The sequence below is a fragment of the Hyaena hyaena genome, unplaced genomic scaffold (genome assembly GCF_003009895.1).
Source record: "Hyaena hyaena isolate Hyena2069 unplaced genomic scaffold, ASM300989v1 scaffold_387, whole genome shotgun sequence".
Taxonomy (NCBI): domain Eukaryota; kingdom Metazoa; phylum Chordata; class Mammalia; order Carnivora; family Hyaenidae; genus Hyaena; species Hyaena hyaena.
Genome location: NW_024081019.1, coordinates 245016 through 261976, shown reverse-complemented (window position 1 = coordinate 261976; position 16961 = coordinate 245016). Strand labels below are relative to the sequence as shown.

Here is a 16961-nt window from a genome sequence, read left to right as displayed (position 1 = left end):
GACACCAAAACTTGACAGTTTGGGGAATATATTTAGGTATTTTTAAGGATTGAGAACCTTTGCAGTCCTCTAGGATTTATTTTATTTTGTTTAATTTAATTTAATTTATTTTTTAAAGATGTATATATTTTAATAAATTTTTATTCATTTTTGAGAGACAGAGAGAGACAGAGCATGAATGGGGGAGGAGCAGAGAGGGAGGGAGACACAAAATCTAAAGCAGGCTCCAGGCTCTGAGCTGTCAGCAAATAGCCCGATGCAGGGCTTGAACCCACAAACTGTGAGATTATGACCTGAGCCAAAGTCGGACGCTTAACTGACTGAGCCAGCCAGGTGCCCCTAAAGATATATTTTAAAAATTCTTGCTTTCCTGTGCAGAACTGAGATCTAGTGGTTTATGGAAGAGTCTACAAAAAGACTATATTAATTACATACTTACAGTATTAAAACAGAAAATATTAGATTCTGATTGGCTATAAGTTTGACAGCTTCCCCTCTTCTTTGTTGGCTAGTAAACCCCTAGAGTTTCCACATCAGGGGCATTTCCTTTCTGGAGAGAGATTTAGGGAACATGATGAACTACAGGCACTTCCATTTGTTATACAATTTAAGAGGAGCATCATTATACTTCCTTTCTCTGTGCCCCGTCTCTTTGCTTTTAAAATATGATGTTAATCTTTGAATCAAGATGGCTTTTGGAATCCAAATGTCCCTTAGTATAAGCTCCATGAAGACAGGAATTTTTGTCTGTATTATTGATTGCTATAATTTCTAGCACTTAGAACAGTGCTTGGCTTTGGAATCAATAATATTTGTTAAATGTTGAAATTCTGACATACAAAAACATTTCAATCACTGATGTTTGGTTATACATTCAGTGGAATGATAACCTGGCTGATGTGTCAGTATTGAAAATGTCTTCTTTGGGGTGCCTGAGTGGCTCAATCAGTTAAACATCCGACCTCAGATAAGGTCATGATCTCATGGTTTGTGGGTTTGAGCCCCGCGACAGGCTCTGTGCTGACAGCTAGCTCAGAGCCTGGAGCCGGTTTTGGATTCTGTGTCTCCCTCTCTCTCTGACCCTCCCCTGCTCACGCTGTCTCTCTCAGAAATAAATAAAAAACATTAAAAAAAAAGAAGAAAATGTCTTCTTAATTTTTTTGTGTGTTTCATGAATGTAATGAATAAAATATCATAGCTGGAAATTATACAATTAAAAAAGTGAATTATTGATAAATAATACTCTTTAAAAATTTAGTTGTTTAAAAAATTATTATTTAACTTTTGGTAATGAAATTTTTTTTTTCTTCAAGAGAATGTCCTTTGCTTTATTTAGTTACTTAGTGCTTCTGAAATTGGGATCAAAAGACATTAATAAAATTCCAGGATTTTTTAAATCATGTGTCTGGAGAATACATACACTTGCAAAGAAAGTATAGTTTGATATGAGAAATGTAAACTGTAATAGTTTGATTTATGAACATTTTGAAAATGCTCCTTATTTCAGGACTAGTTTATGATTGTTTTGTAAAGTGGAATTGGCAGTTCACATAATCTGACTTCATGGAGTGTTTTTCCTACCCTATCACACTGACTAGCTTTCTTTTATTCTTCTAATAATATTAAATTCAAAGGTTATTAGCAGAGTTATAGTAAAAAGAGTCTATTTCTGATTCTCCTCCTGCATTCAGTCTCTTTGGAAGTAACTTTCAGTGTTCAGTTTCTTGTGTATCTTTTTAGAACTATTCTATGCAGTCACAACTATATTAATGTACAGATTTCTTTTTTAAAAATACATGAATGGTAGCACATTATAATACTATTCTGTATTTTTTTGCTTTGTTTCATTCAATGCATCTTTGGATAACATTGCATATCAGTACTTAGTAGTCCTCCAAAGTAGCTTTTTTATTATTTAACCTCTTACCTATTGATGAATATTTTGATTATTGTTAATATGTTACTATATATCTTAGTATAATACTATAACAAATAATTCTATAATGAAATAGCCTTGTATGTACATTACTTTTTGCAGGTATACCCCTAGGATAAATTCCTAGAAATGGGCTTGCTAGATCAAAGGCAATTATGTCTGAGAGCTATTTGTATTAACTTTTCTGTAAATTTTCCCCATTTTTTCTATTGGATTGATACTCTCTTTCTTACTGATTTGATTTGGATTTTGGTCCTTTTCTCATTGGTTTTTAGATGCTTTCTAGCTTTTATGTGCTTGAGTTTTTGTCTGTGTGGTTATTGCTATTATTTTTGCAGCTTGCTGTCTTGTCACTTATGATATTTTTTCCTTTTTTAACCATATAGAATTACATTTGTTTTAGTTACAAATTTATCAGAGGTGTTAGTATGTGTGTGTCTGGCTTTTGGCTTTTGACTTATAAGGGTCTTTCTCATGCCAAGATTATTTAAAAATTCTAATTTTGCCAGTACTTTTATTGTGTGTAAATTTATTCCAATTGATTTTGCTGTAAAGACTGGGGGAGAAATGCTTATTCTTTTTTCTCATGTATTTAATCAGTTATTACAGGACATTTATAAAATAATCTGTATTTCCCCAGTGATACTGAGTCATCTGTACTGAGTTTCCATTTGATCTGTCCTACTCTCTTATGTATATATGATCTAAGTATCTATCTATTCATGTACCAAAGACTACAGTTTTAATTCTCTTAATTCTATAATATGTTTAAATTTCTGTCATTACTGTCTTTCATGCTTTAATTGGCATTGCCTATCTTCTTGCTTTAAAAATGCTTTGTTGCACACATGTAACCTGAATTTAAGAAATTCTTTATTGTAGTTGCGGATAAATGGTGAAAAATTAGAAGAACTCTTATCTGAAAGAGCTGTACAATTTCGGGCCATTCAACGTCGACTATTAACAAGGTTCAAAGATAAAACACCTGCCCCCCTCCAACACCTGGACACCTTGCTAGATGGAACTTATAAGCAGGTAAGTATGATATCAATGATAATTTTTCACTACTGGATATAATTTTTTTCTTTCACTCGAGAGTCATGTACTAGAATATCAACATAAGATATTTCTTCCCTATGTACTATGGAGCAATGAATAGCACACAAGCTTTAGAGTCAGAAAAACCTAGGTTTAAAGTCAAGCTTTGGGACTTTCGAACTATGTCATGTTGAGTAAATTACATAGTATCCATCATTTTCCACATTTCACCTTCCAGAGTTATTGTGAAGATTTTTGATCACTTATGTGAAGCAGCCAGCACATTGCCAGGTATATAGTATGTGCTTGATAGATAGTAGGTGTTATGCGCAGCATTATTATTAGACAATTCTTGGTGCATTTCATAATTATCACCATAGTTCCTTAATCGTCCTACTGGCTTACACTTCTAGTATTATGTAAGTTGATATTTTGAAATGGAATTCTTAAACAACTCTTTGTTCTAGTTCAAAAAGACCTTTTACTTCTTTCTGATTCTTTTTTTCCATCTTGTTTACCCTTTGCATGGGTCGAGTGATCTCTCATTCTTATAGTATTATGTCACCAAAAGCTGTTCAAAATTATCACCTCTGGGTTGAAATCATAATTTAAAAAAATTTAGTTTTATGAGTAAGGCTGCTGCCAGTTCCACTATAACAAATTCAGCTTTGAATGACTACAAGTATCTTCTTATGTTTCTCTACAATATCACTAATCTGTTTCAAAATCAGTGTTGGTAGTATGAATATTCTGTTAATTTTTAATTGAATTTTTTATTGAGATAGTTATATATTTACTTGCAGTTATAACAAAAAATACAAATAAGTCTCATGTACCCTTTACCATTTTTCCTCTAGTGGTAATATTTTGCAAACCTATAATATAATATCACAACCAGGATATTGGCATTTCTAAAATCCATGGATTTTATTCAGAATTCCATAATTTTACTTGTACTACTTTGTAGGGGTGTATGTGTGTGTTTTAAGTTCCATACAGTTTTATCACAAGTTCATGTATCCACCACCACATTCAAGATATTGAACAGCTCCATCATCACAAAATTCTCTCATGTTGCCCTTTATTACCACCTCCTACCCTCACTGCCATATTCCGTTGATTTTGGAAGGACAAATCAGATTTTTTTTTTCAGTTAGCTTCCCTAGAGAAAAGAAGAATAGTTTACTATGTAGACATCAATAAATTTTGATAAAACAGATGTTTCTTGAAATGTTAATCGTTATGTGAAAATTAGAAGCAATTGAGGGGACAGTCAGTAGCAGCAGGAGGGTATTAGAAAGAACACTGGGCTTAGAGTGCAAAGACTCCAGTTCTGTGGCTTTTGGCAGTTCCCTGACTCTTTCAGATCTTCAGTTTCTTTCCATAAAATGGGGTAACTACCATGTTGTTACAAAGAATCTATTTGGTAATGCATGTGGAAATGCTTGGTAAATTGTTCTACAAATCATGCCGGCTAGTTTCCTTTGAGCTGTAGCCATTATGTGACTCCTGAGTCAGTAGGCTCGTAATGCTGCTCTTTCTGTTCCACACCTCTTTTCTTCCTTAAGAATCCTTTTCATTTTGGTTTGTTTTTCATTTCCTTTCTTTTTTTCCTCCTCTTCCTTCCTGTCTCTTTGGTGACTTAATGTATCTCATTCTTAGGCCATATCTGCTGTGCTTGGGGCTAAAGATATGCTGACTCTTGTCTTTAATGATACTATATTTGTGGACACAGTGGCAGAGAGGTGTTTACAGGGATTTGATGAGGATACTTGATTTAATACCTACCCTATTTTCCATATAGCAAGACTTCCTTTGTCTTTTATATGTTTAAAGTGCTAGGCTTTTTTTGGTTTTGTTTTGGTTTTGTTGTTGTTGTTACTTGTTTGTTTTTTCTTAGTTTCAAGGTTGGGTTTTTCCATGATTTGTAATATTGTAGACAAAATGATCAATACCGTGAGTTTTTCCTTGAAACTATAGTTTAATTCATTTTAGATTAGATTAATTCATTTAATTCTTTTTAGATTAAAAAAATGATCAAGTTTTTGAAAGATATGAATACTGCAAGGAATTTGACTTAGTTTAATGTAACTTACTACTCAATTTTATTATATATTCACATTAGATTATTGTGAAATATTGATCTCTGTTTTAACTCCCTTTAGTTAACTTCTAATGATGTAGTTAATACATGAATATAATTTCCCAAAGAAAAGGGTAAGATAGTACACAGTGCTAAATTCTTTATCATGGCCCTGTACCATCTTCTCAAAAATGTAATCACTGTTATGTTTTTGTGTCTTTCTATACCTTTTTTTTAATATTCAGAAATGAAGTACTATTTTGTGAGGCTAAAATAATCCATAAATAGCATCATGCTATATGTATACTTCTCTTTTTTCTTTTAACAGTATGTACTGGAACTCTTTCCATATTAACGTATAGACCTACTTCTCTATGTGTTATGTAGTATATAGATATTCTGTATTATGGACAAACTACCATTTATTACAGAACAGATCTTAATAGTAGTTATAATGTTGAGTCTAACAATGAGAAAAAAATCTTTTTTTAGACAACTCTACCATGACCAAACCAGGGATATGACATGATTCACTATCACATCCCTTCTGTATCTAGTGTAGATTTTTCTTATCTTTATACTTTGCCTGGATAGGGGGCATCATCTAATTGGCAGATTAGCCAAACCCATGAAATAATGAGCCTTGTTAGAGTGTGATCTTACTTGCCAAAAAATGACTATCAGTATATTTTTAATGTGTTTTCCTGGGGCGCCTGGGTGGCTCAGTCAGTTGAGTATCTGACTTTGGCTCAGGTCGTGATCTCTTAGTTCGTGAATTCAAGCCCCCCCCATCTGGCTTGTTGCTGTCATCGTGTCAGCACAGAGCCTGCTTTGGATCCTCTGCCCCTTCTCTGCTTGCACTCTCTTTCTCTTAAAATAAAATAGAATTAAATAGAATAAAATAAAATAAATAAAAAAATAAAATAAAGATTTTCCTAATATAACAGTTTAAAATTAGATCTGTTACGTATATAGAATCCTTGTTTTCTCATGTAAAGGGAGCATTTAATTTTTTTGTTAGTCCTTCTGTGGATCTTAGTGCCACTTTAATTTGATCAGGGTCAGTAAGAGAAGCACTCTGAGACTTCCAGTGAAAGATTTACATTTTATCCCACTTGTCATCATGTATCTGGAAGATGCTATATTGTCAGCATTTAATGAATGATGATCATTGGCTTATGTGAAAATAGAAGCAGAAGCCAGTATCATCCTAAAACTAGTGTGTAAACTCTCTGAAAGCAGAAACTTTTTCTTTGTTTCTTTTTTTTGCTGTGAGCCACTATAGTCTTAGGATGATACATTTCTTTATATATATATATATATTTTTTTTTAATTTTTTAAAATGTTTTATTTATTTTTGAGAGAGACAGATAGAGACAGCGTGAGCAGGGGAGGGTCAGAGAGAAAGGGAGACATAGAATCTGAAGCAGGCTCCAGGCTCTGAGCAGCTGTCAGCACAGAGCCCGACGCGGGGCTCAAACCCACGAACCATGAGATCATGACCTGAAGTCGGACACTTAACCAACTAAGCCACCCAGGCGCCCCAGGATGATACATTTCTTGTCACTTTATAGATACTTAATAAATATTTGCTTTGTGAATGAATTCTTTAATGCCACTAACTAAGATAATTGTTGAAACTATGTTTTTGATAAGGGCAGCACTACAAAGAACAGATTGGTAGAGAATTCTTTGAGTTCAGGCTCAGGAACTATTGGCATGGTTTATTCTAAAATCCCCAAAAGCCACTAAAGGAAACTCTCTTCCGTCTTCCTAAATAATTTAGTTAGAGGATTCAATAAACTGTTCTAAGTTGGAGGGTTTTATAGCTGTAAATTCTTCACTGAGAAAATATTTTCTGTTCTTGTCTGTATGTGTGTGTATGTGTGTGTGTGTGTGTGTGTGTGTGTGTGTGTGTGTGTGTGTGAGAGAGAGAGAGAGAGAGAGAGAGAGAGAGAGAGAGAGTCTGTGTGTGCCAAAGTAAATTTGAAATAATTATCATTGAAATATCTCTATGCAGGTAGAACATTGTTGAGATTGAATCCTATCATATTCTAAGTAGCATAAGAATTAATTGGGCTCTTTCAGTATTAATGTATGTCCAGAAGCATGAGAAGTTTGATTCTTTTCATGTCCTATTTACATAATTGTTGAGTTCTTGGAAGTTCTTAGAGTTCTTGCCTCTTGGAAGACAATTTTTTTTTCACATCCTTTGGCTAGGATAGGATATAGAAATACGGAACTAGAGGAAGTTTGGGGGTCTTATGGGTACTAGGTGATCTGGGAACTGCTATAGTTTCTAATAAAATTCTGAGAACAAACTGAAAGTGAAGACCGAGGTCCTTCAGTGATTGACTTTGATGAGTTGGCTATTAATACGGATTGGTTTGTATAGATACTCATTTATGTAAACAGTTTATCAGGTACAAAAGCAGATGAGGCCATTGCAAGCAGTATAAAATCTGTGCCCTTAGTGTTTAGCAGAAAGTCCAGGTATCACTAGCTTGCACAGTGAGCCTGTGAAGTGCCTCTAATCTTTGACCTGAAGTTTAGGTGACTTTGATTCTGGCCCACAGAGCCCATAAGAGAAAGCCACTGCTTCTAAGGTTGCAGAAAGACATCCAGCATTGTTTCCTTTAAATACATGCTAGTAAATGCTCTAAGGTTTAAAGTGGCATATCTGATGTATCCTTGTGAAATGATTAAGAACTATATGTCTAGAATTAGCTTGCTTATGTTCCAATTTTGTTTCTGACCCTAGGCAAATTACTTGAACAGACAGAGAAAACAAAACTATTCCTAAGCCTCAGTTTTCCCACCTGTAGAATGCTGCCTCTTTCATGGGGTTGTTATGAAGATTGAAATATATAAACATATAAATTGCTTAGAATAGTGCATGGTACAGAATAAGCTCTCAATAAATGGTAACTACAACTCTGGGGGACTATTCTTCATTTTTATTTCACTAATAAGTTATGCCATCTCAAAAATGGCACTATTAATTTTTCAGACAAAAGAGGTTATAATAATACCTCATCTTTCTGAAACTCTGCTATCGGGCAGCCTCATGAATCTAGACCTGAGCTAAGAACCGGGAAGATCCTGTGTCCTTAGGGGCATTCTCACACTCCTTTGGGTGTTTGGTTCCAAAGTGTGTACCAGAAGGGGAGGGGCATCAGGATTATGAAGTCAAGTGGCTGTCTTTCTTGAATCCCTGGTTTCATTTGATGTATCCCAAGAAGGAAAATAAAAAAAAAACATTTCACTCACACACACGCACACACACATGCACACACACCTGGGTATGTACTTACACTTACATTTTGCTTTGCAGAAATGTACCAAATTGTAGTTCCATAAGCAGTATATGAAAATTTCTGTTTTATAGGTATTTTTTTGATCTTTACAATTTTTGACTAAAAAGAGAATTTGATTATTGTTTTATCTTTCTTTGCTAACTAGTGAGGTTGAATATTTTTAAAATGTTAATTGGCCATTTTTTCTAGTAATTTACATATGTAAGTTTTCTCTTCAATAGTCTATCAGGTAGTTCAGCTTTTTCTTGTTACTTTATGTATATTAGAAGTGGCAATCTTTTATCATACTTTTGTCATGCATAAAAAATACACATATAAGGGTTGTAATCTCTCTTCATGTATAAAAAGGTTTTACCAATTTTTCATTTGTCTTTTTATTTATAATGTATTTTTTGACATATAAAATTTAAGAAGCATTTACATAGTAAAATTTATTCATCTTTTTCCTTTAGGCTTCTCTGCCTAAGAAAGCCTTTTCCATGTCAAGAGTACATGATTATCAACATATAATTTATTCTAGCATTTTTATGCTATCATTCTTTATATATACTTGTAAAATCCATCTGGAATGTATTATACAATTTAGTGGGAATCTAATCTCCCTGCCAAAAATGGTGAGCGAGTTGTCTCAGCCCCTGTTTATTACATAATCCATTTTTTCTCCTGCTGAGCTAAAGTACTACCTGTATCATTTAATGATTTTGCTGTATAGCAAACCACCCCACACCTTAGTGACTTAAAACAGGAGTAATTCATTGTTGGTCACGTGGGCAGTTCTGTTGATCTTTGCCATCCTTGGTTGTTCTCCACTGGGCTCAGTCATGTGTCCATCAGATGGTGGCTCAGCTGGAGACTGGATGGCCTGGGATGTACTTACTCACATATTTGGCATTCGGCTCACAGTTAGATGGGATCTTTGTGCCACATGTCTGTCCTGGCGCAGCAGGCTGGCCTGGGTTTATTCACGTGGTGGCTACAGGTCCCAGTGTACAAGCACTCTTCAAGTCTCTGCCTGTGCCATGCCTCTAATTCCTGATAGGTTTTGTCCAACCCAGATCAAAGAGGAGGAAGTAGACTCTCACTCCATATTGCACTAGTGGAGAATTGTGGGCATTTTTATAATCTACCCTAGTTTGTTTTTCTTGAGAAACACTAAATTAGCAAAATGTTTTAGAGGACACTTTTTTTTTATTTCCGTAACTCTTTGACTTAGATTTTCTATACTTTTGACTTCCAAACCTAAATTTTTATTGTCATTACGGTATTATTTATTCAGAATCAGTTTCGGTCTATGAACTCTGAAGATAATTTATAGTTAATTAGGTTGTCAACAGTTGTTAAAAGCAGACACAGCATCTGTGCTGTTTTCAGATTAGTGAGACTGCTTGAGTACTCACCTGTATACTTAGTTATGGTCAATTGTTTGGGGGTGGGATCTGTTATCCACCTGTCCAGGGTAGGTTTCGTGGGCATGCAGCCTGCACAGGCACACACAGCCCTTGTTTGGTTTAAAGCTCTGTGGTCACCACCTTCAAATTCTTAATGCTTTTCCCCTCTATTTTCCTTTTGCCCTGGGCCCCTCAAATAATGTAGATGGTCCTGGCCGTGTCAGGATACTAATTTCTGATGAGTGGAGTAAGATAACTCGGAGTTCAAATATAGAACGGAGTTCAAAGACAGAACAGCTTTATGACCACTACTCCAAAGCCAACTCTAAGTTTCCTCAAAGTTGGAGAAAAGGGATGCAGTGACCATCAGTAAGAGCAACTCTGGGGGCAGCTCAAGGGTTTCTTTCTGGGAAAGGCATCTTGGTTAACTTATGATGAATGATAAGACTTATCTGAGTTAGGAGTATCATTTGACAGTTAGTTGTCTCTGGGCATGTTGTGAGTACCAGTCTCTTTTTAGACTTCCGGCAGTTGGGTCACTGGCTCCAAGATGTGCCATCAATGAGTTTTGGTGCACCAAAGGGTCAGCCAATTCATTTTTCTCCTGTTTTCAGCTGCAAGTCATTTCCTTATGCTGTATTTTTGATTGGATAGGAACCCCACAAGCCATATTTCCACATTAGCATTTTATTCTTACCTTTCCTATGTAGTATCTACCTTCCGTCATATCACACTCCATTGAGGGCATCTACCAGGCATTCTTTCCTGAGGTCAGCCTATAGCTGAAGCAAGGAGAGGAGACTGGAGCTGTCACTTTGGGAAAAGCATGTTGTGATCCTTACAACCTCCAGTGAATGAGGATTTTCCAGTTGCCCACTGCAATTTCAATAATTTTTTATATAATTTGGAAAAAAAAAGTCTTGCTTTTTGAAAAAGCTTTCTCTTTTTCTTCTGGATTTAGAGACATAATGTTGGAAGAAAGTAACCATGTCAAGAATTTTGTTTTGTGAACTCTTAGAAACCTAGATTTCCTCATTTGTACAATCAGAATACTGCCTATCAAACTAAATATATTTTGGGGGGACTTAAGAAAGGAAGTACGGGGAGAGAAGGGGAATTCATGTTTACTGAGCATCTGTTGAGACTGAGGTAAATTTCATTTATTACTTCATTTAATAATCATAGTCATTTTATGAAGGTGGCATTATTGTTCCTAGTAAGGGATCCTAAGTATGGATGAAGAGCTTGAGATTCTGAGCAAGGTTAAGCAACTTGCTCAGTGTTACACAGAAATTAAGTCATCTATTCCGAAGTCCATGCTCTAGTATGTTATGTGGCATATTTAATCATTTCCATGTGGACGTAGGCGTCCTAGGGTTTCTTTTGTAAAACCACAGTAAGACTGAAGAAAAAGGAGATTCATACAAATTATTTGCACATATTCATAATATATATATTCATAGTATATATTCACTATCATCCAATATTCATTGGGTATACACCTACCAGAAAGGGAGCAAAATCTTCTGGAGAGTTCCCCAAAGTTATATATTCCATCTGAAACTTCAGTATCAGAGGAAGAGGTAACCTTGTTAATTTGTTAACTTATACTGAAGTTCGATTTCTTTGCTATCTACTTCTAATGATTATTGCCTTTTGTAGAAACACTTTAAGAAATAAGTTCCCTTTCATGTTATAAAAATTTTTTGTACATTTGTTAGTCAAAGCAGGACTGATTGGTTGAATTGAAATCGGTGAGATTTGGCTTGTGCTTTGATGCTTTTATGTGTACTACGTTTTTCCCCCACCCACTTGAACACTAACCCTCTGTTGTAGCAGGGGAAAAGTGTTTACTAATCTAAAAGTTTGTTTCAGATGACATATGTGTGATGTAATGACTGATAGTCATTAGTGTTCTAGAAAGGCACTTGGCTAATTTTTCTCTTCTGCAAAACAGAGGTTGTATTAGGCATAATTTTAAACAGAGATCCTGTGGTTTGGAGTTTGCTCTTTGTTACTTTTTCTGTACTTAAAACTTCCTTCCACTTTGTTTATTTGTATTATATTGATGTTAAAAATCATTTTAAGTCACGCAGAAGTCTAAGGGTTTTTTGGTCCGTGACTTTCTAAATGAGTGTGATTTTGGCTGATAACACAAAGGAGTATGTGATGAAACATTCGGGCCTACTTTCCTCTTTGCCATTGGCAAGTAAAAACAATATGCTGATAGACTGAGAAGGAGGTATCAGGGATACAGTGATGTTGCTGCATTTGTTTTCTTTTGTAACTACTTAAGAGGTAAGAAAAAGTTCTTTCTCTTATGAAGGGGGTAGGATAAACAAGTGAGGAAGGGACACAGAAATTTATAGCCATATGTTTGGGGATAAATGGAAGTGGTAAATTATAAAATGGGGTTTGTATGTTTTTACCCCATAATTCTACTCTTGGCTATTTACCTAAGAAAATAGTTCACAAAGGAAAATCATATATCCATCAGTTTGGTCATTTATAACATGAATCACTATAAATCAGCTTTTCCATGGTTAGAAAATGACTTGGTTTATTTTAGTGCTACCATTTGATATGACCTCTTTTCATATCATTATTTCATTTCATTATTTAAAAAACTAGAGTAATATAAACATTTAAAATAATTGAAAAAAGCAGATTAGTATGTAGTAATCTTCAAATAATGAAATCGAAGTATCTATAGTAGGTGAGTGTGCAAAGAAAGATTTGGAAGGAATATAAAATATTGAAAATGGTGTGCATTTGTTTTAGATGATTTTAAATTCTTTTTTTTTTTTTTTTTTTTACAAATAGTTTATTGTCAAATTAGTTTCTACATAACACTCAGTGCTCATCCCCAAAGTGCCCTCCTCCATGCCCATCCTCCCCTCCCCCCCACATCCATCAGTCCTCAGTTTTTGTCAGCATTCAAGAGTCTCTCATGGTTTGCCTCTCTCCCTTTCCCCCACCATTTCCGCCCTTCTTCTCCCGCTTGTTCCTCCGTCAAGTTCCTCCTAAGCCTCCTATACGTGCAAACATATGATATTTGTCCTTCTCTGCCTGACTTATTTCGCTCAGCATAACACCCTCAAGGTCCATCCATGTTGCTACACATGGCCAGATTTCATTGTTTCTCATTGCCATGTAGTATTCCATGGTATAGATAAACCACATCTTCTTGATCCATTCATCTGTTGATGGACACTTAGGCTCTTTCCATGTTTTAGCTATTGTGGAGAGTGCTGCTATGAACATTGGGGTACATGTGCTCCTATGCCTCAGCATTTCTGTATCCCTTGGGTAAATTCCTAGCAGTGCTATTGCTGGGTCATAAGGGAGTTCTATTGTTAGTTTCCTGAGGAACCTCCACACTGTTTTCCAGAGGGGCTGTACCAGTTTACATTCCCACCAACAGTGTAGGAGGGTGCCCGTTTCTCCACATCCTCGCCAGCATCTAGAGTTCTCTGATTTGCTCATTTTAGCCACTCTGACTGGCGTGAGGTGGTAAGATGATTTTAAATTCTTAAGCAATTTCCTTTAATATTCTGATCACAATTTAATAAGCCTGAAAATAATTTTTCACAATATGTGAAAGTACTTAACACTATTGAACTATATACCTAAAAAAGGATGATACATTTTATGTTCCTTGTATTTTACCACAACTTTTAAAAATAAAAGCTTTTTAAAAAATAAGATGTGATCACAAACTCCTGGTCTTCATTGGTATTTTTTGAAGGAAGTATTTTCTCTCCCCTGTATACCCTATAAACCCATTTCTCTATTTTCTGAATGTGTAGAACTTCAGATTATTGTTCTGTACATAAGTTAGTTTATTCCTGTTCACTCAAAAGGGAGCAATTAGATAACCGAATGGTATGCTTGAATGAATACATGAATAAGGGTGACGGTTGTCTTATTCTGTCTGACTCTAACCTCACTAGTCCCTCAGTGAGAGTAGAGAAGTGTACAAAAAGCTCTTCTAAAATTATGTAAATTTTTATTCATCTAGGTCAGAGTGTAATCTAGAATATAATCTCGAGAGTGTGTTTGTTATAAGTTTATCACTAATGTATTTAGTATATATGTGTGGCTAAAAAGCCTACTCCAACAAAAATATACTTCAAGTCACCAATATAAGCCATGTATGTAATTTTAAGTTTTCTTGCAGGCACATTTAAAAAAGCAAGATGAGAGGCACCTGGGTGGCTCAGTTGATTAAGTGTCTGACTTCGGCGCAGGTCATGATCTCACGGTTTGTGGGTTCGAGCCTCACGTCGGGCTCTGTGCTGACAGCCAGCTCAGAGCCTGGAGCCTGTTTCAGATTCTGTGTCTCCCTCTCTCTCTGACCCTCCCGTGCTCACTCTGTCTCTCTCTGTCTCAGAAATAAATAAATATTTAAAAACAATAAAAAAGCAAGATGAAACAAGTGAAATTAATCTTTTTAAAAGTTAAAAAAAATGTTTATTTTTGAGAGAGAGGGAGACAGTGTGAGTGGGGAGGGTCAGCGAGGGGGAGACACAAAATCCAAAGCAGGCTCCAGGCTCTGAGCTGTTAGCACAGAGCCTGATATGGGGCTCGAACTCGCAGACCATAAGGTCATGACCTAAGGTGAAGTTGATGCTTAACTGTCTGAGCCACCCAGGCGCCCCTACAAGTGAAATTAATCTTGATAATGTATTTTATTTAACACAGTATCTAAAATATTATCATTTCAACATGTACTCAAATCAAAATTATTGAGATAGTTTGTATTTTTTTTATAGTAAATCTTCAGTACATGATTTATTTTATATTGGAACACATATCAAGCTCTGAATAGCCATTAGTGGCCACTGGCTACCTTAGCAGGCATTACAGTTCTAGATCATTGTCAACTCATTATTTTATGCTGTTTCTTGTACTCTTTTCTTATTTCTTTTTTTACTTTAATCCTTTTAAATTCTAGTTCATGTTAAGACTATTACTAATGCAGTTATTTTCACTCACTAGATGTGAATATCAGGCAGCGGGAAGCACTCTTAGATGGTTAGGGGACTACCAGGAACATTTGCTCACATAAACCACGCCTTCAGGTATTATTAAAAAAAAAAAAAAAGCATCGAGTTTTGTGTCAATAGACTTGGGCCCTAGTTTCAGCTTTCTGGCTCCTTCCCTTTCATCTTTGGACCTCTGAGAACCTGTCTGAGCAGCATCCATCATGGTGCTTATCTTCTACTAAAATTTCTAATAAATACTAATTATATTTGCATAATGGTTAGGGCAAGGGATTTAGAATCCTAAGTTTTCATCAATTAACAATTTTGGAAACAAATGGGCCCTCAGGGTCATTTAGTGCCAGCCTAGGGTGTGTTTTTGGCCAGTGAGCATTTGTTTGGTGGACGCTAATGATAGTGATCTGAGTAACAGAACTTTTTGAAACTGAATTGGTTTTCAAACAAGATATACAAGTGCAAAGGAGTGCATTGGAGTTATGCTTTCCTGGATTTACGTATATAACTCTAATTGATGTTAATGGGGGTTGTACATAAATCAAGGGGAAAACAGACCTATTAGTATATAAAAACATTCTACTTTTAATATCCATCTGGTATGCTTTACTTTCCTGAAGCATATGTGTTTTTTATAAACTGAGTGCATACTTCTTTATCTGCACTCTCTTCAATCAGTATTTGTGCTTTCTGCTTGCTAGTGTTAGTTTGAATACCTACTCAGATTGCAAACTCAATATGAATATTTTATTTCTGCAAATTTTTCAGATTCAGAAATTTGATTACCTGTCTGATATAAGATAGTCTGAACCAACATCTAATCAGAGGTACCCTCTTTTGCTAAAATTTCTATTTGTTGTTTGATCTTTTAAAAAAATTAGTCCTTTGAGATACATTCAGATACAAGATGTTTCTAATATTACAATAAAACTATTAATGAACCCATTATAAGGAAATGAAAATCTTATCTTTTTGTGTCAGTGATGAGAGAGAAATATATAACTGTAATTATCTGTAATTTTATGAGTTTTCTTTCATTTACATTATCTATTTTCCTGTTTAAGCCTATCTAGCACAATTATTCCTTTTGTATTAGTTTTCTGTAAATGGAGTCTGAATGGTTTGAATTGTGAATTAACAATAATCACCATCCTTGCATCCCTCCTTTTTACCTTCCTTCCCTTCCTCCACTTTCTCTCTTTTTCTCAGTGAGGGAAAACAAAGTCAGAGAGATAATTTTATCTTAACAAAAGAAAAAGATATATGATCTTTATAGGATTACCTATGAACAGCTAAGTAGTTATATCACTACTGATATGTCTATCCTTGTGTATTAATATACAGAAGTCTAACAGCGCTGAGTGTTGTTTGAAAGTACCAAAAATAACCAAAAGTAAATTGAGGTGATATATATTTAAAAAGATACTTAAATTTTTTTTGAAGTTTATTATTTTGAGAGAGAGAGAAAGAGAGAAGGAAAGCTGGGGAAGGGCTGAGAGGAGAGACAGAATCCCAGGAAGGCTCTGTACCATTAGTGCAGAGCCCGATGTGGGGCTTGAACTCAGGAACCTTGAGATCATGACTTGAGCCCAGATCAAGTTGGAGGCTTAACTGACTGTGCCATCCAGGCACCCCTAAAGAGATATTTTTGTGAGACTTAGCTATATATTCAAGAACAAGGAAGTAATAGGTAAAAATGATTTAATTTAAAGAAATGAATTTTGAACATTGGAGTTTATTTTCATTTTTTCAAGTTCTAAAAAGGCTTTATTAAATACAGATGGGAGGGGTTCAGTCCTTCTTGGCTGCTGCTTTCCTCATGGCTGCCAGGACATTGCTCAGTACCTCTCTCTTCCTCTTGGTACTGTTGTGTGTCCCTCCCCTTTTCTTGATGAACTTGAGGGTATGCTTGACCTAGGAGACCTTGAGCAACTCCAGGGCTCACCACTCAGTTCTATGGGGCGAAGCTGTGTGCTGCACCTCTCGGATCATGTTCTGCATGAACTTGGTGTGCTTGGTGAGATGCCCATAGTGGTGGCTGTGTCTTAGCTCGTTCTTGTTCTTGATCACCTTGTGGCCCTTGTTGAGGCCCATGGTGATAGGGTAGCACAGAGCCATGGCTGCTGCTCCTCTATGGCTTCCTCGGCAGAAGGAAAATTAGATTCCTTCTAATGGATTCAAATATATTGTCACTGTACC

The 16961-nt window shown here is 35.5% G+C and overlaps 2 protein-coding genes across 3 annotated transcripts in view; one reads left to right on the top strand and one right to left on the bottom strand.

Annotated features, from left to right (window-relative positions):
- Window positions 1-16961, top strand: part of BBS9 (Bardet-Biedl syndrome 9) — a 454413-nt gene that overhangs the window by 246416 nt on the left and 191036 nt on the right. For both annotated transcript variants that reach the window (XM_039251160.1, XM_039251161.1), the window contains exon 19: window positions 2819-2971. In XM_039251160.1, the coding sequence (XP_039107091.1) occupies window positions 2819-2971 (153 nt within the window). The remainder of the gene's footprint in view (window positions 1-2818; window positions 2972-16961) is intronic.
- LOC120244573 (60S ribosomal protein L36-like) lies at window positions 16554-16880 on the bottom strand. The gene is given in 1 exon segment (XM_039251162.1): window positions 16554-16880. A coding segment is annotated over 1 exon segment (327 nt).